Below are 25,448 nucleotides of genomic sequence, written 5' to 3'. Positions count from 1 at the left end.
TTTTGTGTAGCTGACAGCTGGTAACTGTGCAGGGGCGGATCTAGCAAAGCTTTTAGGGGGGGGGAAGCTAGGGCATTAACAGAGAAAGGTGGACACAAAGATATACTTTCTTTCTTACTCTCATATAAAATATTTAGCTTTTATTAAATAGTTATCTGAATCTCACAACCAAAGTTTGTATAATAATACACAGGATTGGCTGTAGACCATTGTTCATAATTCAGAACACTGTGTAAAAATAACAAAAACAAAAAGTGAATGCATGTGTGAAAAGTGGTCTATAATGTAATGCTTCAAAGTGTGTTCATGCAAACATTGTCGGGTCTGCCGTGGTACAATGGGACTTCTGCTCATGAACCTGTGTGCACAGCATCTGCAAATCGGCGCTGTACAAAGTAACTTCATCTTTACACAAAACTGTAAGCTGTCATCTGTGAAGCGTGAGCGGTGTTTGTTTTACCATAGTTCATGGTGGAGAATGGCTGCTCTTCTGAGTTTTGCTCTCTGTAGCCGTATGAATGGCAAACTACAGTGATTAGCAGCGGCATAGGCACACATAAAATTTCTTCTGAAATTTTCGCTTTCTAGTTATTATTATTCTCCAGTTTCCGCCTGAAATTTTGCAGCGAATCTCGCCTCGCAGTTTTGAGACAAGCTTCATATATGTTACCTCATTTTGTGCGGCCGGATCTGGAATGGTGTGCTATGACTTTTGGTGTTTATGAATTTTATAGTTTTTAAATATTAATATTTTAGTGAAAATTTTCCCGCGCTCCTCTGCCAAACAGTTTTGACATTAGGGTTACATATGTTAGATCATTTTGTGCGGCTGGAGCTGGACTATTATGTTATGACTTTTGGTGTTTATAACTTTTATAGTTTTTTAAATATTAATATTTTAGTGCAAATTTAGGCCAATTCATCTTTTGGCGCCAAATAAACAGACTTCATTTGTGGTGTGTTGGCTCTCTCTAGTGGTATGCCGGGAGTGGTACAGCCTGTGTACCCTTATTTGGATTACCGTAATGATGACAATTTCAACGGTGCGCACAGCGTCGCTGCTTTCAGGAGCCCTTGGAATTTTTAAGGTTGCGCAAATCATTCAAAAGTTACGGTAATGCTTGGTGGAAAACTCAATATCCCACAATTCATAGCACGCCTCTACAGAGTGAACAATGGCGGCCACCACTTCGTTTTATATGTCTTTTATTCGTGTTTCTAGGTCACAAAATAAGCTTTTAAGATATTTTCAGGCGAGAATGTAGGTGTGTAAACTTCAAATATCTGCTTGTTTTATCAAGACATCCCATATTTAGCGACAGTGCTCTGACTACGTCGGTCCTGCCTGACAGCTAGCCGGCTACCTAGCTGGCTACCTAGCTAGCTGCCGCACTTGGCTGCAAATGGATAGCGAGGGGACTCTCTCTGTCGTTTCACCTCCCTGGTCTCTCGCAAATGCTCGCATAGAATCGGAGTTACAGCTGGATGTGGAAAAAATAACTGAGTTGTTTGGTGGTGGAGCTACAACAGAGGGCAGCTACCCACCGGTGTGTGACAGAAAGGACATGCCGCCAACGAGACATATGAGGCCGGGCAGGCGATTGCTAACGCGGTGGTCAATCATGGATCAGGGAAAGCGAAGGCAGGAGCGTGAGGTGAACTGAATTTCAGGTCAGAAGTTATGAACTGCACTCTATTTGGGTCAGATATAAACCGAGTTTAGGTGTAGTTTATTTAGCAGCAGTTCTCTTATGTGTTGCTGATAGCCGGCTAGCTAGCTAGCGCCGCTAGCATAGTTAGCTCGCGCCGCTAGCAACCCTTCGTGAAAAAGCACCCAGGCTTGGCTTATATTGAGGCGGGTGAAACTCGTGTCAGCACCCGGTCGCTCTCTATTTGGGTCAGATATAAACCGAGTTTAGGTGTAGTTTATTTAGCAGCAGTTCTCTTATGTGTTGCTGATAGCCGGCTAGCTAGCTAGCGCCGCTAGCATAGTTAGCTCGCGCCGCTAGCAACCCTTCGTGAAAAAGCACCCAGGCTTGGCTTATATTGAGGCGGGTGAAACTCGTGTCAGCACCCGGTCGCTCTCTATTTGGGTCAGATATAAACCGAGTTTAGGTGTAATTTATTTTCGTTGACCTTTTACAATCGTAATGCCACGGGAGTTTATATACAGCTGTGTGCGTACTAAGTTACTGACGTTGGACTTTATTTTATTCATTAGGGTTAGTTCATAGAGTTGCCGTGCCGTACAAACGGAATCGTCCCACATTCAGAGAAAACATTATGATTTATTCTGTCGTTACGAAGCCTCCCCTGTCATTCTCTCGCGTGTTGAAACGTCAATCATGAAACTGATCAATGATCGGCTGTTCGCTCTTATTTATCGCGCTAAACAACAGCAGCACGTTTAAGCTTGATCAGCTGTTGTTAGAATTCTTTTGATTTTAATTTCTAGTATCAGCTGATGTTTGCTGGAGCATGAAGATGAAATCAGGAGATGTCCTTACTGAATCATCAGAGCTGAACTGGTGATGGAGAAACAGGTTTACACTTTAGGTGACATGAATGAGTTGAAGGGAAGTTATGAGTTGTTTCTGAGAGACAAAGACCAAGCTCCTTTTTTGTGTAGCTGACAGCTGGTAACTGTGCAGGGGCGGATCTAGCAAAGCTTTTAGGGGGGGGGGAGCTAGGGCATTAACAGAGAAAGGTGGACACAAAGATATACTTTTCTTTCTTACTCTCATATAAAATATTTAGCTTTTATTAAATAGTTATCTGAATCTCACAACCAAAGTTTGTATAATAATACACAGGATTGGCTGTAGACCATTGTTCATAATTCAGAACACTGTGTAAAAATAACAAAAAACAAAAAGTGAATGCATGTGTGAAAAGTGGTCTATAATGTAATGCTTCAAAGTGTGTTCATGCAAACATTGTCGGGTCTGCCGTGGTACAATGGGACTTCTGCTCATGAACCTGTGTGCACAGCGTCTGCAAATCGGCGCTGTACAAAGTAACTTCATCTTTACACAAAACTGTAAGCTGTCATCTGTGAAGCGTGAGCGGTGTTTGTTTTTACCATAGTTCATGGTGGAGAATGGCTGCTCTTCTGAGTTTTGCTCTCTGTAGCCGTATGAATGGCAAACTACAGTGATTAGCAGCGGCATAGGCACACATAAAATTTCTTCTGAAATTTTCGCTTTCTAGTTATTATTATTATTATTCTCCAGTTTCCGCCTGAAATTTTGCAGCGAATCTCGCCTCGCAGTTTTGAGACAAGCTTCATATATGTTACCTCATTTTGTGCGGCCGGATCTGGAATGGTGTGCTATGACTTTTGGTGTTTATGAATTTTATAGTTTTTTAAATATTAATATTTTAGTGAAAATTTTCCCGCGCTCCTCTGCCAAACAGTTTTGACATTAGGATTACATATGTTAGATCATTTTGTGCGGCTGGAGCTGGGCTAGTATGGTGTGACTTTTGGTGTTTATAACTTTTATAGTTTTTGAAATATTTAGATTTTAGTGCAAATTTAGGCCAATTCATCTTTTGGCGCCAAATAAACAGACTTCATTTGTGGTGTCTTGGCTCTCTCTAGTGGTATACCGGGAGTAGTACAGCCGAAAAGATTTATCCTTGTGTTGAAAACTCCATATCCCACAATTCATAGCACGCCTCTACAGAGTGAACAATGGCGGCCACCACTTCGTTTTATATGTCTTTTATTCGTGTTTCTAGGTCACAAAATAAGCTTTTAAGATATTTTCAGGCGAGAATCTAGGTGTGTAAACTTCAAATATCTGCTTGTTTTATCAAGACATCCCATATTTAGCGACAGTGCTCTGACTACGTCGGTCCTGCCTGACAGCTAGCCGGCTACCTAGCTAGCTGCCGCACTTGGCTGCAAATGGATAGCGAGGGGACTCTCTCTGTAGTTTCACCTCCCCGGTCTCTCGCAAATGCTCGCATAGAATCGGAGTTACAGCTGGATGTGGAAAAAATAACTGAGTTGTTTGGTGGTGCTATAACGCGGAGCTACAACAGTGGGCAGCTATCCACCGGTGTATGACAGAAAGGATATGCCGCGAATGAGACATACGAGGCAGGCGACTGGTGTTTGCTAACGCGGAGGTCAATCGTGGATCAGGGAAAGCGAAGGCAGGAGCGTGAGGTGAACTGAATTTCAGGTAAGAAGTTATGACCTGCACTCTATTTGGGTCAGATATAAACGGAGTTTAGGTGTAGTTTATTTAGCAACAGTTCTCTTACGTGTTGCTGATAGCCGGCCGGCTAGCTAGCTAGCGCCGCTAGCTTAGCTAGCTAGCGCGGCTAGCGACCCTTCGTGAAAAACCACCCAGGCTTGGCTGATAGTGAGGTGGCTAAAATGTGTTTAATCGCCCGATCGCTCGGCAAGGGTCTGTGTCTTAGCTGGACTTATTTTTCGTTTATATGGGCCGATGATGCTGGTCGATGTGGAAAAAATAACTGAGTTGTTTGGTGGTGGAGCTACAACAGAGGGCAGCTATCCACCGGTGTGTGACAGAAAGGACATGCCGCCAACGAGACATACGAGGCCGGGCAGGCGATTGCTAACGCGGTGGTCAATCATGGATCAGGGAAAGCGAAGGCAGGAGCGTGAGGTGAACTGAATTTCAGGTAAGAAGTTTTGAACTGCACTCTATTTCGGTCAGATATAAACCGAGTTTAGGTGTAGTTTATTTTCGTTGTGCTGACTTTTTCAATCACGTACAATAACTCGTACTGCGTTCTAGCTAGCACGACGGAGTTTCTATACAGCTGTGTGCGCATGTTGAACTTTATGACAGCCTCCCCTGTCGAAACTTCAGTCATGAAACTGATCAATGATCGGCGTTTCTCTCTTGTTTGTTTATCGCGCAAAACAACAGCAGCACGTTTAAGCTTGATCAGCTGTTGTTAGAATTCATTTGCTTTTAATTTCTGGTATCAGCTGATGTTTGCTGGAGCTACAGCTGTAAAAACGGCAGATGTCCTTACTGAATCATCAGAGCTGAACTGGTGATGGAGAAACAGGTTTACTCTTTAGGTGACATGAATAAGTTGAAGGGAAGTTATGAACTATTTTTGACAGACAAATACAGGGAGTGCAGAATTATTAGGCAAGTTGTATTTTTGAGGAATAATTTTATTATTGAACAACAACCATGTTCTAAATGAACCCAAAAAACTCATTAATATCAAAGCTGAAAGTTTTTGGAAGTAGTTTTTAGTTTTAGCTATTTTAGGGGGATATCTGTGTGTGCAGGTGACTATTACTGTGCATAATTATTAGGCAACTTAACAAAAAACAAATATATACCCATTTCAATTATTTATTTTTACCAGTGAAACCAATATAACATCTCCACATTCACAAATATACATTTCTGACATTCAAAAACAAAACCAAAGCAAATCAGCGACCAATATAGCCACCTTTCTTTGCAAGGACACTCAAAAGCCTGCCATCCATGGATTCTGTCAGTGTTTTGATCTGTTCACCATCAACATTGCATGCAGCAGCAACCACAGCCTCCCAGACACTGTTCAGAGAGGTGTATTGTTTTCCCTCCTTGTAAATCTCACATTTGATGATGGACCACAGGTTCTCAATGGGTTCAGATCAGGTGAACAAGGAGGCCATGTCATTAGTTTTTCTTCTTTTATACCCTTTCTTGCCAGCCACGCTGTGGAGTACTTGGACGCGTGTGATGGAGCATTGTCCTGCATGAAAATCATGTTTTTCTTGAAGGATGCAGACTTCTTCCTGTACCACTGCTTGAAGAAGGTGTCTTCCAGAAACTGGCAGTAGCACTGTGAGTTGAGCTTGACTCCATCCTCAACCCGAAAAGGCCCCACAAGCTCATCTTTGATGATACCAGCCCAAACCAGTACTCCACCTCCACCTTGCTGGCATCTGAGTGGGACTGGAGCTCTCTGCCCTTTACCAATCCAGCCACGGGCCCATCCATCTGGCCCATCAAGACTCACTCTCATTTCATCAGTCCATAAAACCTTAGAAAACTCAGTCTTGAGATATTTCTTGGCCCAGTCTTGACGTTTCAGCTTGTGTGTCTTGTTCAGTGGTGGTCGTCTTTCAGCCTTTCTTACCTTGGCCATGTCTCTGAGTATTGCACACCTTGTGCTTTTGGGCACTCCAGTGATGTTGCAGCTCTGAAATATGGCCAAACTGGTGGCAAGTGGCATCTTGGCAGCTGCACGCTTGACTTTTCTCAGTTCATGGGCAGTTATTTTGCGCCTTGGTTTTTCCACACGCTTCTTGCGACCCTGTTGACTATTTTGAATGAAACGCTTGATTGTTCGATGATCACGCTTCAGAAGCTTTGCAATTTTAAGACTGCTGCATCCCTCTGCAAGATATCTCACTATTTTTGACTTTTCTGAGCCTGTCAAGTCCTTCTTTTGACCCATTTTGCCAAAGGAAAGGAAGTTGCCTAATAATTATGCACACCTGATATAGGGTGTTGATGTCATTAGACCACACCCCTTCTCATTACAGAGATGCACATCACCTAATATGCTTAATTGGTAGTAGGCTTTCGAGCCTATACAGCTTGGAGTAAGACAACATGCATGAAGAGGATGATGTGGACAAAATACTCATTTGCCTAATAATTCTGCACTCCCTGTAAACACCAAGCTCCTTTTTTTGTGTAGCTGACAGCTGGTAACTGTGCAGGGGCGGATCTAGCAAAGCTTTTGCCAGGGGGCCAGGTAGGGCATTAACAGAGAAAGGTGGACATAAAGATATACTTTTCTTTCTTACTCTCATATAAAATATTTAGCTTTTATTAAATGCTTATCCGAATCTTACAACCAAAGTTTGTATAATAATACACAAGGTTGGCTGTAGACCATTGTTCATCATTCAGAACACTGTGTAAAAATAACAAAAAACAAAAAGTGAATGCAAAAGTGCATATATATATTTATTTTATGTGTTTGATGTGTGTGTCGGGGCGTGGTCTGCAGTGCCGCTGCAGGGGAGGTGGACCCACGGGTGTAAAGTCTGTGCTCTCTTGGCTGTTTTTTGGGTGTGTGTTGGGCTATGAGTTGAAAAGCTACAGCTGCCTGTGTGGGTACACCAACCATGTGTGAAAAGTGGTCCATAACATAATGCTTCAAAGCGTGTTCATGCAAACATTGTTGGGTCTGCCGTGGTACAATGGGACTTCTGCTCATGAACCTGTGTGCACAGCGTCTGCAAATCGGGGCTGTACAAAGTCACTTCATCTTTACCCAAAACTGTAAGCTGTCATCTGTGAGGCGCGAGCGGTGTTTGTTTTTATCATAATTCATGGTGGAGAATGGCTGCTCTGCTGAGTTTTGCTCTCTGTAGCTGTATGAATGGCAAACTACACTGATTACCAGCGGCATAGGCACACATAAAATTTCTTCTGAAATTTTCCCTTTCTAGTTATTATTGTGTGGATGCCCTCAAAGGGCTTCCACACTATTGAGTTCCTGTTTCTCTTTATTCTTTATCTTTATACTTTATTCTTCTAGTTGCTCCGTATTTCGCCGTTTAACTACTCCCTCAGTTTTCAGCCGATTTTCTCCGTTCAAACTCTATACTGTTCTGCTCTTTCTGCTAATGACTGCTATGACTTTTGGTGTTTATTACTGTTATACTTTTTAAAATATTAGACTTTTTTCCTTTAATTTGTCCCATTGAAATGAATGGAAAACTTCCACAATTCTGCTAAAACTTGCTTGTTTTTGAAACTTAACTACTTTGTCATACTTTCACCTAGAAACTCCATTCAAACTTTAAAATGTTCTCAGATTATTGGGCTATTCCTGTCTGATTCAGCTTTTTCAGATCTTCTACCGTTTTAATCTTATACCTCTTTAAGTTTTCATTTGCAAAATTGTGATTTTTCAGAAAATACATGTGTTGCTATGGTTGCTATGCAATTAACTCAGAGTGAGGGCTGGTCCGTTTTGAATTTTCTCTTCTTGTCTAAACAACTTCTTGCTACTCGCTCAATTTCCACCCAACCCCCACAAATTATACATCAAAACGTAGGTATTTTTGCTGGCTTTCACAAAATGTCACTATCATTCTTGTGGGATTTACACATTTTTTGCAAATCTCCTCAGGGCAACACAAAGTCTGAAAACTCTCCATAGAAAGTCAATGGAGAGTTTGTTCAAAATCAGCGCTGGATTTCTCTAATGAGAGTCATTTTCAAATCGTCATATCTCCTTAACAAAACAGAGTTGAGACATGAGGCTTGTGCCAATATATCTTCAGACATCCCTGATGCTCACAATTCAAGAATTTTTTCCTCACCTATTACCGTTTGGCCATGAATTACACTTGTTTGAGCATAGGAAATTTGTCCCTCGCTCAGATTTCTTCAGATTTCAAACTGTGGAAATGAGGCACTTTTTTCTCTCGTCATATCTTTTTGATTGATTTCAACAGAGACCTGAAAATTTCCATGACTGTTCACCAAAGCCTGCTGTTTCTTACGGTGAAAGAATGATTTTGATGCTCCATATAGATTAAGAGTTACAAAACGTTGTTTGAGGGCAAGTCAAGGCAGTTTTGCTTCGCCTCTACTCAGTTACAGTGTATTACAAGTCATATATCTTCAATAATTTATATTTTATCTCTGAATTATGAAGGCCTGAAGTTTTCCCCGTCTCTTCTGAACAAATCGGTGTCAGAATGAGCGTTCTAGCCCCTACAGTTAGGAAATTATGGCCATTTGTTCGAGGGGAATCCTGAATGTGAGAAATACACTGCAGAAAACTCATAGCTGTCTCTGTGTGTGTAAGTGCTGATTACAGCAGGTGCAGCCAATTTAGCTGACCTAGATATACCAAGCCCAGACTCTTAACAGCCCCTGTACACTTTGCTCTATGTGTATGTGTGTGTTTGTATATCAATATTTCTCCCATGTTAAAGTATTACTCCTCCATAATAGTATTTGTGCTAAATCAAAGTACTTCTACTACATCTTAGTACTTCTGCTCAATCATAGTATTTCTGCTAAATCATAGTATTTTTGCCAAATCATGGTATTTGTGCCAAATCATGGTTTTGGGGCAGAACCATAATATTTATTTTATGTTATGAGATTACTACTAAGTGGAGGAATGTCTGTTATGTTATAGTTTATGTGCTGAATATAGTATATCTGCCAAATCATAGTATTTATCCCAAATCATAGTATTTATGCAAAATTACAGTATTTCTGCTAAAAAGCAGAAATAGTACCTTTTAGCAGAAATTTCTGTGAAAAGATATTATTTATGTTAAAACATAGTATTTCTGCTAAATCATAGTATTTCTGCCAAATCATAGTATTTGTACTTATTCATAGTACTTGTGCCAAATCATAGTATTTCTGCAATATGATCGTATTTGTGCCAAATCGTGGTATCTTTTTGCCAAATCATGGTATTTGTGCCAAATCATGTTATTTGTGCCCAGTTAAAATTTCTGTTATATTATAGTGTTACTACTAAGTCGTAGAATTTCTGTTATGTTATAGTATATCTGCTGATTATAGTATATGTGCCAAATAATAGTATTTATAGCAAATAATAGTATTACTGCCCAAACATAGTATTTCTTGTAGTATTTGTAGTAGTAGTTGTTGTAGTATTTGTGCAAAAACATAGAATTTCTGCAAAATCATAGTATATCTGTTATGTTATAGTATTACTACTAAGGCATAGTATTCCTACCAAATCATAGTATTCCAAATCATAGTATTACTGCAATTCCATAGTATTTGAGCGAAATCGTAGTATTTGTGCAAAAACATACTATGTCTGCAAAATCACATTATATCTGCTATGTTATAGTATTACTACTAAGGCATAGTATTTCTACCAAATCATAGTATTCCTTCAAAATCATAGTATCACTGCAATTTCATAGTATTTGAGCGAAACTGTAGTATTTGTACTAAATCATGGTACTTGTACCAAATCATAGTATATTTTGCAAATCATATTATTTGAACCAAAACATTGTATTTGTACGAAGTCATAGTATTTCTTCTAAATCATAGTATTTCACCCAAATCTCAGTAGTTGTGCTAAAACCCAGTATTATTGCCAAATCGTAGTATTTGTACTAAATCATAGTACTTGTGCCAGATCATAGTATTTCTGCCATATTGTGCTAGTTGTGCAAAAACATAGACTGTCTGCAAAATCATAGTATATCTGTTATGTTATAGTATTACTACTAAGTCACAGTATTTCTGCCAATTCGTAGTATTTGTACTAAATCATACTACTCGTGCCAAATCATAGTATTCAAATCAAAATATAGTATTTGTACCAAAGCATTGTATTTGTACGAAGTACAGTATTTCTGCCAAATCATAGAATTACTGCAATTTCATAGTATTTTGAGGAATCCCTTTTGTTATAGTATTACTTCTAAGTCATAGTATTTCTGCTTTGTCATAGTATTTGTACTGAAACATAGTATTTCTGCCAAATCATAGTATTACTTCTAAGTCATAGTATTTGAGTGAAATTAGTGTTTCTGCAAAAACATTGTATTTCTGCAAAATCATAGTATTTCTCTCATCTTAAAGTACTCAATTATTGTATTTGTGCCAAAGTTTAGTATTTCTGCCAAATCATATTATCTCTGCTAAATCATAGTGTCTGCCAAATCATAGTATTTATGCCAAATTATGGGATTTTGCCAAAACATGGTACTTGTGCCAAATTATAGTATTTGTGCCCAATTAATATTTCTGTTATGTTATAGTATTACTACTAAGTCGTAGAATTTCTGTTATGTTCTGCCAAATCATAGTATTACGGCTATTTCAAAGTATTTGAGTGAAATTACAGTGTTTCTGCAAAAACACTGTATTTCTGCTAAATCATAGTATTTCTGTTATCTTAAAGTACTTGCACTCAATTATAGTATTTGTGCCAAAGTTTAGTATTTCTGCCAAATCATATTATCTCTGCTAAATCATAGTGTCTGCCAAATCATAATATTTGTGCCTAAGCGCAGCATTTGTACCAAAACATAGTATTGCTGCTATATCATAGTATTTGAGCCAAATCATAGTATATGTCCTAAAACATAGTATTTCTGCCAAATCATAGTATTTGTCCTAAAGAATAGTATTTCAACAAAATCACAGTATCTCTGCTATGTTATAGTATTTGTGCTTGTAGAAAAACCTGTGTTAGTGTGAGCTACATTACCCAGCAGCCTCTGAGCAGTGAGGGAATTCATGGGACTTCTGAGCTAGATGGTCTTCCTTCGTTCCTGGGCTAACGATTGAGGAGAGAGCTGCTGGGAAGGGGAGCAAATAGCCCATCCTGTATTTGTTGGGGATGGTGTGTGTCACATAAACGTGAGTTAATGTTCCATGCTTAAGATGTTTACCCTGCTACTTGTGTGTATTGGTTTTAGTTACCTTTAGCGTATGTGCTAGTTAGCGATAGCTATGGCAGCCCAGTTATTTGATTGTTTTGGGCTTGTTCCTGTTTTGTTTGTTCCCCCTGCAAATTTCTGTGAATTTGTACACTGTAATATCACTGTATTACGTAGTGGCTAAGTAGGAGGCTGACTGTTACTAAGTGCATCAGTGTACATAGGTCATCTGTTGTGTTGGAGTGCCCTCTTGTGGCGCCTTTTGGGTAGTGCCTTAGTAAACGTGAACACTGCAAAGAAGTGGTATCAGACTGGTTTGTAGTGGAGGAATTTGTTGCCAGTTTCTTTCATCTTTAATCCGTATTCATGTTGTAATGTAGTAACTTTTGTGGCGCAAATACCACAATATGGCAGAAATACCATGTTTTGGCACAAATACTTTGATTTGGTATACTTTAGCTTCTTCACCCCTTTTCAGCAAAATTTTCATTTTTTTCACCCCTTTTCAGCACAAATTCCAGCTTTTTTGGCGGTTTTCAGAAAAAAAAACTCTTTTCAGCAGAAACTCTGCTGATTCACCTCTTTTCAGCGCAACGTTCTGCTTCTTTGCCTCTTTTCTGCAGAAATTCTGCTGATTCACCTCTTTTCTGCAAAATTTTCATCCTTTTTGCCTCTTATCAGCACAGTTCTCAGCAGCTTCTGATAATTTCAGCACAATTGTCAGTCTATCCACCTCTTCTTTGTGAGAATGAGTTTGGCTCAGTGAGATGAGTAGCTGCCTTGAGACCAGGAGGTTCGAGGGGAATCCTGAATGTGAATGTAAGAAATACACTGCAGAAAACTTATACCTCTCTGTGTGTCTGTGTGTGTAAGGCCTGATTACAGCAGGTGCAGCTAATTTAACTGACCTAGATATACCAAGCCCAGACTCTTAACAGCCACTGTTCTGCCTCTTTTCAGCAGAAAGTTTGCGTTTTCACCCCTTATCAGCACAAATGTCAGCCACTTCTGCTGTTTTTATCAGAATTTTCAGCTTTTTCACCTTTTTTCAGTTATGTGAGAACCAGTTTGGCTCAATGAGTAGCTGAAAATTTTCAGCCTGTTCTGCTCTTTCAGAAGAATTTCAGCTTTTTCACATCTTTTCACAACAATTCAGCTTCTTCGGCCCCCCCGTGCATATTTTTTCTCTCATCATATCTCTTGGTGGGACAAGAACTGCTTTGGCTCAGTGAGATGAGCAGCTACTGTGATTGCTTCTTTCCGTCTTTTCAGCAGAAATTCTGCTGATTTACCTCTTTTCAGTGCAATATTCTTCTTTCCATCTTTTCTGCAGAAATTCTGCTGATTCACCTCTTTTCTGCAAATTTTTCAGCTTTTCACTTCTTCTCAGCACAAAACTCAGCAGCCTCTGCTCATTTAGCAAAATTGTCAGTTTCTCCATCTCTTGTGTTTGTCAGAACAAGTTTAGTTCAGTGAGATGAATAGCTGCCTTGAGAACAGAAGGGCCAGGTTCAAATCCTGGTCATGGGATTTGAACACCTGTTTTCAGCACAGATCTTAACTTTTTAGCTGTTTTAAGCAGAAACCTGTTTTACGCAGAGAAACCTTTTTAACTCAGTTTCAGCTTTTTCACCCCTTTCCAGCAAAATTTTCAGTTTCCCAGCTTTTTCAGCTATTTTCAGCAAAAACATCTTTTCAGCAGAATTCTGAAAAGAGTTCTGCAGAACTCTTTTCAGCAGAAATTCTGCTGATTGAACTCTTTTCAGCAGAATTTTCACCTCTTTTAAGGCCAAATTCTGCTTATTCACCTCTTCTGCAAAATTTTCAGCCTTTTCACCTCTTATTAGCACAAATATCAGCTGTTTTCAGAAAAAACACTTTTGAGCAAAAAATTCTGCTGATTCATCTCTTTTCAGCGCAACGTTCTGCTTCTTTACCTCTTTTCAGCAGAAATTCTGCTGATTCACCTCTTTTCTGCAAAATTTTCAGCCTTTTCTCCTCTTATCAGCACAATTCTCAGCAGCTTCTGCTCATTTCAGCAGAATTGTCCATCTCTCCACCTCTTCTTTGTCAGAGTGAGTTTAGCTCAGTGAGATGAGTGGCTGCCTTGAGACCTGGAGGGCCAGGTTCGAATCCTCCTGAGGGCAATTTTTTTTTTCACCACCATACAACTTTTTGCAACTTTTCATCTTTTTCAGTTTTTGAGTAGACAGCTTCAGCATTAAGGCATCCACACAGCATTTTCGCAGGAAATGCAAATTTTTATGTGTGCCTATGCCAAGAGGCACACATATTACTATTCGTCGGATTTATTATTCTTATTATTATTATTATTATTTTCCTTTTTCCGCCTGAAATTTTGCAGTGTATCTCGACCCGCAGTTTTTGGACAAGCTTCATATATGTTACCTCATTTTGTGCGGCTGGATCTGGAATGGTGTGCTATGACTTTTGGTGTTTATGAATATTATAGTTTTTTAAATATTAATATTTTAGTGAAAATTTTCCCGCGCTCCTCTGCCAAACAGTTTTGACAATAGGGGTACATATGTTACATCATTTTGTGCGGCTGGAGCTGGGCTAGTATGGTGTGACTTTTGGTGTTTATAACTTTTATAGTTTTTGAAATATTTAGATTTTAGTGCAAATTTAGGCCAATTTCTAGGCTCCTGAGAAAGATTCTGCTTTTGGCACCATAGAAACAGACTTCATTTGTGGTGTCTTGGCTCTCTCTAGTGGTATACCGGGAGTAGTACAGCCGAAAAGATTTTATCCTTGTGTTGAAAACTCCATATCCCACAATTCATAGCACGCCTCTACAGAGTGAACAATGGCGGCCACCACTTCGTTTTATATGTCTTTTATTCGTGTTTCTAGGTCACAAAATAAACTTTTAAGATATTTTCAGGCGAGAATGTAGGTGTGTAAACTTCAAATATCTGCTTGTTTTATCAAGACATCCCATATTTAGCGACAGTGCTCTGACGACGTCGGTCCTGCCTGACAGCTAGCCGGCTACCTAGCTAGCTGCCGCACTTGGCTGCAAATGGATAGCGAGGGGACTCTCTCTGTCGTTTCACCTCCCCGGTCTCTCGCAAATGCTCGCATAGAATCGGAGTTACAGCTGGATGTGGAAAAAATAACTGAGTTGTTTGGTGGTGCTATAACGCGGAGCTACAACAGTGGGCAGCTATCCACCGGTGTATGACAGAAAGGACATGCCGCGACCGCCGATCGACCGGTGTTTGCTAACACGGAGGTCAATCGTGGATCAGGGAAAGCGAAGGCAGGAGCGTGAGGTGAACTGAATTTCAGGTAAGAAGTTATGACCTGCACTCTATTTGGGTCAGATATAAACCGAGTTTAGGTGTAGTTTATTTAGCAGCAGTTCTCTTATGTGTTGCTGATAGCCGGCTAGCTAGCTAGCGCCGCTAGCATAGTTAGCTAGCACCGCTAGCGACCCTTCGTGAAAAAGCACCCAGGCTTGGCTTATATTGAGGCGGGTGAAACTCGTGTCAGCACCCGGTCGCTCGCCGACAGTATGTGTTTTAGCTGGACTTATTTTTCGTTTATATGGACCGATGATTTATTTATTTATTCATTTTAATAACGGTATAAACAGTGAAAGGTGGTGGATTGGCCAGATGTAAACTTCAAATATCTGCTCGTGTTACCAAGACATCCCATATTAGCTCTGATGTTTTCGGTGCCTGCAAAGAGCTAGACAGGTAGCTAGCTAACCCGAGCTGGCTGTCTTTTTGACTCAGGGTCATAGCTGGACTTATTTTTCGTTTTTATGAGCCGATGAGGGGTTTTTTTTTAGTAACGGTACAAACAGTGAAAGGCGGTGGATTGTCCAGATGCTGGTCGATGTGGAAAAAATAACTGAGTTGTTTGGTAGTCGCTGACGCGGAGCTACAACCGAGGGCAGCTATCCACCGGTGTGTGTCAGAAAGAACATGCGGGGAACGAGGCGGCGAGGCGACCGCCGATCGACCGGTGGTAGATCATGGATCAGGGAAACCGAAGGCAGGAGAAGCAGGCGGCTGCCGGTCGGAGCGTGAGGTGAACTGAATTTCAGGTAAGAAGTTATGACCTGCACTCTATTTGGGTCAGATATAAACCGAGTTTAGGTGTAGTTTATTTTCGTTGTGCTGACTTTTTACAATCAGTTATAATAACTCGTACTGCGTGGTAGCTAGCACGATGGAGTTTCTATACAGCTGTGTGCCCGCTAAGTTACTGATGTTGAACTTTATGACAGCCTCCCCTGTCATTCTCTCGCCTGTTCAAACTTCAGTCATGAAACTGATCAATGATCGGCTTTTCTGTCTTGTTTGTTTATCGCGCTAAACAACAGCAGCACGTTTAAGCTTGATCAGCTGTTGTTAGAATTCATTTGATTTTAATTTCTAGTATCAGCTGATGTTTGCTGGAGCCACAGCTGTAGAAGCGGCTGGTCGAAACCAGGAGATGACCTTACTGAATCATCAGAGCTGAACTGGTGATGGAGAAACAGGTTTACCTGTTTAGGCAAGTTGTATTTTTGAGGAATAATTTTATTATTGAACAACAACCATGTTCTCAATGAACCCAAAAAACACATTAATATCAAAGCTGAATGTTTTCAGAAGTAGTTTTTAGTTTGTGTTTAGTTTTAGCTATTTTAGGGGGATATCTGTGTGTGCAGGTGACTATTACTGTGCATAATTATTAGGCAACTTAACAAAAAACAAATATATACCCATTTCAATTATTTATTTTTACCAGTGAAACCAATATAACATCTCCACATTCACAAATATACATTTCTGACATTCAAAAACAAAACAAAAACAAATCAGCGACCAATATAGCCACCTTTCTTTGCAAGGACACTCAAAAGCCTGCCATCCATGGATTCTGTCAGTGTTTTGATCTGTTCACCATCAACATTGCGTGCAGCAGCAACCACAGCCTCCCAGACACTGTTCAGAGAGGTGTACTGTTTTCCCTCCTTGTAAATCTCACATTTGATGATGGACCACAGGTTCTCAATGGGGTTCAGATCAGGTGAACAAGGAGGCCATGTCATTAGTTTTTCTTCTTTTATACCCTTTCTTGCCAGCCACGCTGTGGAGTACTTGGACGCGTGTGATGGAGCATTGTCCTGCATGAAAATCATGTTTTTCTTGAAGGATGCAGACTTCTTCCTGTACCACTGCTTGAAGAAGGTGTCTTCCAGAAACTGGCAGTAGGACTGGGAGTTGAGCTTGACTCCATCCTCAACCCGAAAAGGCCCCACAAGCTCACCTTTGATGATACCAGCCCAAACCAGTACTCCACCTCCACCTTGCTGGCGTCTGAGTCGGACTGGAGCTCTCTGCCCTTTACCAATCCAGCCACGGGCCCATCCATCTGGCCCATCAAGACTCACTCTCATTTCATCAGTCCATAAAACCTTAGAAAAATCAGTCTTGAGATATTTCTTGGCCCAGTCTTGACGTTTCAGCTTGTGTGTCTTGTTCAGTGGTGGTCATCTTTCAGCCTTTCTTACCTTGGCCGTGTCTCTGAGTATTGCACACCTTGTGCTTTTGGGCACTCCAGTGATGTTGCAGCTCTGAAATATGGCCAAACTGGTGGCAAGTGGCATCTTGGCAGCTGCACGCTTGACTTTTCTCAGTTCATGGGCAGTTATTTTGCGCCTTGGTTTTTCCACACGCTTCTTGCGACCCTGTTGACTATTTTGAATGAAACGCTTGATTGTTCGATGATCACGCTTCAGAAGCTTTGCAATTTTAAGACTGCTGCATCCCTCTGCAAGATATCTCACTATTTTTGACTTTTCTGAGCCTGTCAAGTCCTTCTTTTGACCCATTTTGCCAAAGGAAAGGAGGTTGCCTAATAATTATGCACACCTGATATAGGGTGTTGATGTCATTAGACCACACCCCTTCTCATTACAGAGATGCACATCACCTAATATGCTTAATTGGTAGTAGGCTTTCGAGCCTATACAGCTTGGAGTAAGACAACATGCATGAAGAGGATGATGTGGACAAAATACTCATTTGCCTAATAATTCTGCACTCCCTGTATAAAATATTTAGCTTTTATTAAATAGTTATCTGAATCTTACAACCAAAGTTTGTATAATAATACACAAGATTGGCTGTAGACCATTGTTCATCATTCAGAACACTGTGTAAAAATAACAAAAAACAAAAAGTGAATGCAAAAGTGCATAAATATTTATTTTACGTGTTTGATATGTGTGGCGGGGCGTGGTCTGCAGTGCCGCTGCAGGGGAGGTGGACCCACCTGAGGGGCATCTGCAATCACACCTCTCGGGCGTAGTCTGTGCTCTCTCGGCTGTTTTTTGGGTGTGTGTCGGGCTGTGAGTTGAAAATCTACAGCTGGCTGGGAGGGTACACCAACCATGTGTGAAAAGTGGTCCATAACGTACTGGTTCAAAGTGTGTTCGTGCAAACATTGTCGGGGTCTGCCGTGGTACAGAGGGACTTCTGCTTATGAACCTGTGTGCACAGCGTCTGCAAATCGGGGCTGTACAAAGTGACCTCATCTTTACCCAAAACTGTAAGCTGTCATCTGTGAGGCGCGAGCGGTGTTTGTTTTTACCATAATTCATGGTGGAGAATGGCTGCTCTTCTGAGTTTTGCTGTCTGTAGCCGTATGAATGGAAAACTACACAGATTAGCAGCGGCATAGGCACACATAAAATTTCTTCTGAAATTTTCGCTTTCTAGTCTTATTTATAAGGTTAGTTATTAGAGTTTTCAACCGTCCCGTAAAAAACGGAATCGTCTGGTATTCAGAGAAAATATTGCGCGTTTCGTATTGAGGTGAAAAGGAACACAGTTTGTCCCGGACTTCAGCTACAATGAAAAAGACACAAAGCTGGAGTTATTCTGTGTCTTTGCTGCACAGCTGCCTCTTCTCCTCTTCTCCTCTCATTCTCTCCCCCTCCATTAACAGGGAAAGGAGGGCACAAAGAAATACTTTTCTTTCTTATTCTCATTTAAAATGTCTAGCTTTTATTAAATAATTATCTGAATCTTACAACAAACGTTTTCATCTGATGTAAAATGTATAGAAATCCATTTTTGTACGTAGTAATTTTTTTTCAGGGTCCCATCATAATTTCTTCAGAAGTAGCTAAGTACTGTATATGATGCTACTATTTTCCCACATTTTCTAGATTCTGTACCAGTACTGTGTGTAAAATGCCATCAAAAAGTCAATGAAGTTTTATTCTTTCTCACCTCTTTCTGTCTCCTTTCACTTTTTAAAGGTTGCCATGTTAGAAAAAATATTTTGCCCTGCCATGCTGTTTATTGATGTGGCAAATGAATGGTTTATGAAAATATATCTAAATCTGTCATCAGTAATCAGTAATGATCATGTCTCACCTCTAGTCTTCTCTGTCTTAATTTCAGGTTTTCACCACGTGTTCAGGATAGTTCAGGAGGTTAACTCGACCAAGCAGTCTACTTTCGGGTACTGTTTAGAATACCAGAATAGGGAGGATGGTGTAGGTTTAAGTTTATTAGACTGATACATATATACCAACAAGACGGTGTACATCACTGTCACAACAGCATTTGTTTTCATTCAAAGGTTTTATGGCTTTTCCTATAATACCTGGTGGGCCATTCTCAAGTCAAAATGCCCGGGCTGATTTTTTTTCCCAGTCCAGTCCTGCCGTCATCTGAGTAAAATCCGTGAACTTCAGCACTGATAAAGGGTCATTTCTCCCTGCAGATCGTTCTGCAGGGAGAATGGCCCTTTATCTCCCCCCAAAAAAGCCCGCTTATCAGACCACTATGAATAACAGCAAGAGTGGCTTCATCGTCCGCTTGTAATAATCTCCAAAACAGCCTCCAACCCCTGAGTGGGCTGCAGGCTGGCAGGTACCCACGTAGGGCTGTAGGCGTCAGAGTAGAGTCACCCCTGCATCCAATCTCCCCAATGATAAAAGCCCAGCAGTATTATAGCATTCCCAAAAAAATCCTTGTCCATGTCGCCTTCAGGTGCTGAACGGAGGTCAGAAAAACACTCAAGGTAATGAGTAAGAGCAGGACTAGTAGGTCTGCCGTTTGTAGATTTAGCATGTGTGTGGAATTGGTTGCGATATAACCCCAAATGGAGAAGCCGAGTTTCCTCACACTAGAAAGAATTTAGTAAAATCTCAATTTACTATGGATGCAATGCAAAAATGCATACAAAAATTACCAGTGTACATGAGGACAGGGTCTGATATGTCTGATATTGCTTCCATCATCTCCAAAGCTGGCCCCTTTGCTGCAGCTGGCATCACGGTGGGCTCCATCTACTGGACCGCTGTCACATGAGTGTCTGTCTGCTTGAGTTTGAGTAAAGGAAATTAAAGTCACAGTGAAGTGTAAAGCAGTTTCATGCATCCGGCTTGTTTTCTGTTGCCATTTTTAGATGTAGTGATGTTGAGTTCACAGTTCAGTCAGTTGGACTTGTGTGCAGCTGTTTTCTTGACCATCTCCTCAGGACACACTCTTTACATTTGATCCTGAAAATGTGTATCTACATTTATATCTTCATACCTTTGTTCGTTACATGTATACTGCACTGTGAGAGTCTAACCTTACTCAGGTGTAACTGTCAGTGTGAAATGATGATGCTCTAATGTCTGCTGCTGCTAAAGAACAGCCAGCACTGCTGGAGAGACAGGATGTCTTTTCAAAGGACAATAATATAAATCCATGTAAAGAGCCGAGTTAGAAACTTGATCATCATAACCTGATGATGGCAGACGAGTTTCAGACAAAAACAAATAATATGGAGAGTTACTAACACCTCAAACACCGTCTCCTCATCCATCACAGAAATCCTCGCTGCAGCCGGTCTGCGTTCACTTCATCACAGCCACAAAACAGATAAATAAATCATTCCTCAGCCTCTGAAACTCAACTGTGTCAGCAGCTGCGCTAACAGGTTTATGCAGGAATAAAACTAATACTCATGTGTCTGCAGGGATCGGCTGTCCAGTTCCTCGGATCCCTGCAGAGGATATTGGCAGACCACGTGTGGGCCACACGGATCCTGTGCGGCGTCCTGGTCTTTCCCACCATCGTAGGGAAACTCATGTTCAGCATCATCAACTCGAACCTGCAGAGGACCATCCTCGTGGGTCCAAATACACTTACACTGTCAACAAACATGATCACAATTGTTTTGCACATGGCTTTGATGAGCAGGATAAAACCCTGGTACCCAAGTCATCATCTCCAATTTTCAAAACCCATCACAGTGCTCCTGTTTTAGTTAAATACTGTGAGGTAATGTTCAAGTTCTGGCAAATGTATTGAAATGTTGAAATATTAGGAAGGATGAATATAGAGCTCTGTAATTTGAGTGAACAGACTGAAACAGAAACTCAAACTCCTTTGTTCATGTGTAAATAACGTGGCTTTGAATTAACAAGTTCTTGCTGAGATGAGAATCTGAGTGTGAGAGCCTGTTTAACACACTGTATAACCAACAACCTGGAATATTTAACCTGCACATGTCAACTTCTGTACAGGCGTTGTGAGATCTGCAGACTACACCTTTCCCATCAGATCTCCTCTCTGCCAAGAGAGAGGCTGAACTGCACACGATGCTTCTAACTTTAGACTTCTACAGTATGAGCTCTGTGAATAAATGTATTTTCAAAATATTGACGTGCACGTGTTGAGACTGGAAAAGTGCGACAGACGAGTTTCCATTCAGCTGTTTATTAATTAGAAACACACAAGAAACATAAAAAGACCAAACTCAACACTCTTCACCTGCCCATGACCCCCACCAGCCAATCACAGTCGTTCTGAGTTGCTAAATACATCCAGAAATTTAAAATTTGATTTTCTAAATGAAAACCACTCACTAGGTACTTCACGTCAAACAGTGCACGGCCCGCCCAAGCCTGATATGTAACATTGGTTTCTTCTAGAACGCTGTGTGAAAACTGCTTTATCACCCGCTCTCCCGAGACGCTGTGGAGCTACATGCTGTGTAAGTAACAGACTAAGGCATGCTTCTGCTGCTGGTTCTTTGGGTTTTCACCACAAGGTAATATAGTGCCTTTTAAAGCAGTAGAAGTTGATAATGAAGAGGACTTGCTGGAAATTAAAAAAATGAAATAGTTTGGATCCGATTGAGACAGTAAAATGCCAGGAAATATTTAAGAAACTTTTGAAAAAGCAGGACTATTCATGAACTCTACCTGAGAGCAGATATGTTAGGGGAATGGGAAAACATAAATTAAGATTTGTGGCTCCACCAGCAGCAGTTTTTACACTGTGAAACTGGTTAGCACCAAGAGAGCAGGTCACGTTAGCGCTGCACCATGCAGGGCCAACAAAGCAATCAGGCTGGAGGCGGTCCTCTCTGGGGTTTAGGCCCACGCTATTTCCTCTGCACAGCATTGAGTTTATTGCTTAGTGAGAGAAGTGCATATATTTCGGTAAAAGGATCCAGACTGGAGCGTTTTACCAAACTCTCGCCTTCAGACATCAATATGAAATGTTTTCTTGTTTTTAGAGAAAAAGTTCAAGCTGCTTTGTTTGACATCTATGCTTTAAGAGCTAATGCTCACCCAGAATTATGCTGGGGACAGGATAGATCCTCCAGGATTGTGCCTCAAATCAGACCAGGATACAAACTAATCTGAAAGGCAGCAGCTGCAGAAAGTCTCTCATGCAGAGTGAACGGATCCTGACGACCTCCCTAAAGCTTCAACACAGAGAAACAAAATGTCTCTACAGCCATTATTTTTCAGTTTTCAGAAACTGATCACACTGTAAATTGAATAACGTACTAATGTAGATGACAGACTAAATGTTTTTATTTTAATTACTAATAAAATTGAATAATAATAAAAAACAAAACAGCATGGACATACCCCTGAGATGTCTGAGTGACATACTACTGTAAAATGCATTAAAAAAAGAAGAGATGTACGGGCATGGTTTAGTGGTTAGCAATTTAAAAACAGCTCCTCATAGTATCCCAATATTTTAGCAGTTTACAGGCAAATACATTAAAATTCAGAAATTTGACTTAAAAGATTTCATTTGCCCGAGTGCATCTTCTGGGATTTCTCCCCCCAGGAGAGCTGTGGTTCCTCTCAGAGAGTTACAAACACACCAGTCCAAACAAATAAAAGCAAAGACCTTCATGGAGCTACTGTCTTTAACCTCAACAGCTCATCACAATAAAATCGCAATCCATCCTCAAAGCAGGAGGTCTCTGAATAATCCAAATAAAAAGCCTCCTACTGTGAAGCTTCTGCAGTATACTTGAACTCATTAAAGGGTCCTGGCCCTCAGCTTTTTTTTTTGCTTTTTTTTGTCGTTTTGCTTCTTGTTTCGTCTACAGCAGCCTACACAGTGCTGTGAAGCGTGAGCTTACATCTCCTCTTAGAGACGTTACATGAGGTGATTCTGGTGTTACCTCTATCATTATCACAGCTACGTCAACAACTTTGTGATTTCCTCTTTGAGTGGCTCCTCCCTGCTACACGTGCACACACCCGCATTCAACATGCATCCACGCAAACAAACACACACTCATGCAGGCTCCGTCAGATGAAGGTCTTCCAAGTGGCAGGAGGAGGTGAAGTGGTTAGATGTGAAACAGAGCAGGGCCGCCCCTCCGTGCCTCCCTGCTGTGTCGACCTGCCGGCCTCGCTCACAGTTTGGCTGCCATGAAGTTGATGTGAGGTTTGACCAGGGGGAACAGAGGCAGACTTCTCTTGAACTCCGTCATGTCCTGAATCACTGTGGGCTGCAAGAAAGATCAGATCAAAGGGAGGCTGAAAAACGACCCCCTCCATAAACTCCAGAAATAGTCCAGAAACAAACAAATGCTGTTCTCTTTCTGAATGACATGTTATAAGCTTGTCAGATCCTGCTTTTAGGCTCCAAAGTATTAGACACTACAGAACACAATGAACACTGTCATCAAATGGAGAAAAGGAAAAACTGATCAAAAGAGGCTGCCAAGAGGCCTCCAGGACATTAAAGGAGCAGCCTGAATGTCTTCACTGAGCATGGCTAAAATAGCAAGAAGATGCATTTTAAAGGTATGCCCACCTCATTTGACACAAGCTGATGATTAAAAAACAAAAACTGTCAGAGTGAAGAATTTTAATTTATAAAAGAGAAAAAAAAAAAGATAATCACATATATTTGAGCAATTCGGTGTGTGAGACAGACAAGCTACATATCAACCCAGGTTAATGGTGTGGCTTGCAGTTCTACCCTTCAGTTATTGTTTAACAGACACAGATGAGACATATTGGGATGTCCTGATTATTGTCACCTTTTCACATTTAAGCTGTGCATTTATAGTAATGTTGGGGGAATCTGTCGGGTTAACAAATAAAAATAAAAGGTTTGATCCTTACCTGTGGCAGGGAAGGAGCAGGAGCCAGGTTGACATCATTCTGAGCGGGGAACTCTCCCACTACTGGACCTGATGTACACACAGACAGGTCAGGCTGACAGTGAGTGACCTCAGTGGGTGTCTAAATGAAGCCCATGTTATCATCCTGTGTCTACAGATACTCACAGGAGTCCATCTCCCTGGACAGCACGTGCACAGACACTTTGTGTCTCTTTGGGGCTTCGACCGTCAGTCGTTCCTGGACAGACAGACAGACAGACAGGTGAGGATGATACATGGAGGTTGTCAGGGAACATCATGACCAGAAACTATTCCCTCCATTAATGGAATGACTCATCACTTTTGGGAAAGAGCACTGCTAAGACAGAAAAAGAAACCCAGCACAGACAGGATGGCTGTGTGTGTTTCCCCACTGAGTGTGTGATCAGTTGTGACAGCCCTGTGGAGATTTAGCGACACAGTCGGGCTTCATCTTTGACTCTGGATGGAGGATTATATTAGACTGAACATTTGGCTCGTCTGCAGTCAGATGGCGTCAACAGTGGCAAACTGAAATGAAATAATAAAAGAAAAGACGCAGCTTGTGCGATTGCTGCTGATATGACATTAGAAATGCATTAGGTTTATTCTGCATGGGGGCTGTAATGGTTTCTGCTGGGCTCCGATAATGCCAGTTCTTTCTGGGGCCAGGTGTCTTTAGGCTCTTTATCCCCCCGAAACAAGCCGGCTGGCTGTCATTATTGCCGCTGATATGCTGTGAGCGTCCTGTGTCAGTGTCACCTCCACAGCTATGAATAGAAGCAGGAGGCTGGATGAGATGAAAGCTAGGAGGGCAGAATGAATGGAGCGGATCTGTGTGTGTGGACACACAGAGTAGGTGGTGCTGAATAAAGTCCTTTTTTTCCCATTAGTACCTTCTCGGATCAGCTTGATGCAACCCAGTTCGACTCGTTTTTCCATTACAATCGAATACCACCTAATGTGCGTGGGGTCATTATAGCGACGCAACCGAACATCCCGTGACGTCATCTGTATGTGACACGAACGCTACAACATAGGTGGACCCGGAGGCGATGTTATACCTGCTGCTCGGTCTGTGGCTTTCTGTCAGACATGGGGACCACAGTGTTGTTTCTGTGTAGCCATTTCTCTTGTTGCCGGGTTTCAGAAATGGTAGATATGATTTTCGTACAGGAGACACTCTCGTGACTCATCGAGTGATGCCACCGACTACCCAATCGGTGACATGCAGTCTATTGACGTCACATTTTCAGATCGCCTCTGATTGCTATGAACTCCAGTTGAAAAGGTACTAAAAAAGTACCTGGCATCAGTTACTACCACCTAATGGAATACCCTCAAAACCATGTCGAGCCGAGTCAACCTGAGTAGATACTAATGGAGATTTGTCTGACATATATTCTTTCAGCAGTGCAAAACATGGGGGCGAGGATATGTGACCTTTGAAAAAAAAAAAAAAGATGCTGATGAAAAACTGCAGTTCTTTGAGTGGCCAAACCCCCATAGAGTCCCATACTAAAAGTCTCTAACTTCACAGCATTAAAAAGCATGTTGAGAACATCTTTAAGTTCGGTGAATTCTTGTCATAACG

The 25,448-nt window shown here is 41.2% G+C and overlaps 1 protein-coding gene and 1 long non-coding RNA gene across 7 annotated transcripts in view; one reads left to right on the top strand and one right to left on the bottom strand.

Moving 5' to 3' along the window:
* Positions 1-14,696: 14,696 nt before the first annotated feature.
* On the top strand, positions 14,697-21,462 carry LOC109204833 (uncharacterized). The gene is made up of 2 exons (XR_002064355.2): positions 14,697-14,731; positions 20,423-21,462. It is a non-coding gene; the product is annotated as an uncharacterized LOC109204833 (long non-coding RNA).
* Positions 21,425-25,448, bottom strand: part of ide (insulin-degrading enzyme) — a 24,627-nt gene continuing 20,603 nt past the window's right edge. For all 6 annotated transcript variants that reach the window (XM_019366831.2, XM_019366830.2, XM_019366827.2 and 3 more), the window contains exons 23-25: positions 24,002-24,074; positions 23,838-23,905; positions 21,425-23,215 (exon numbers count right to left, since the gene is read on the bottom strand). In XM_019366831.2, coding sequence (XP_019222376.1) covers positions 23,120-23,215; positions 23,838-23,905; positions 24,002-24,074 — 237 coding nt within the window. In that variant the 3' untranslated portion in view covers positions 21,425-23,119. The remainder of the gene's footprint in view (positions 23,216-23,837; positions 23,906-24,001; positions 24,075-25,448) is intronic.

The sequence above is a fragment of the Oreochromis niloticus genome, linkage group LG13 (genome assembly GCF_001858045.2).
Source record: "Oreochromis niloticus isolate F11D_XX linkage group LG13, O_niloticus_UMD_NMBU, whole genome shotgun sequence".
NCBI lineage: Eukaryota > Metazoa > Chordata > Actinopteri > Cichliformes > Cichlidae > Oreochromis > Oreochromis niloticus.
Note: the sequence above shows the minus strand (reverse complement) of the source record. Positions and strands in the feature narration are given on the sequence as shown.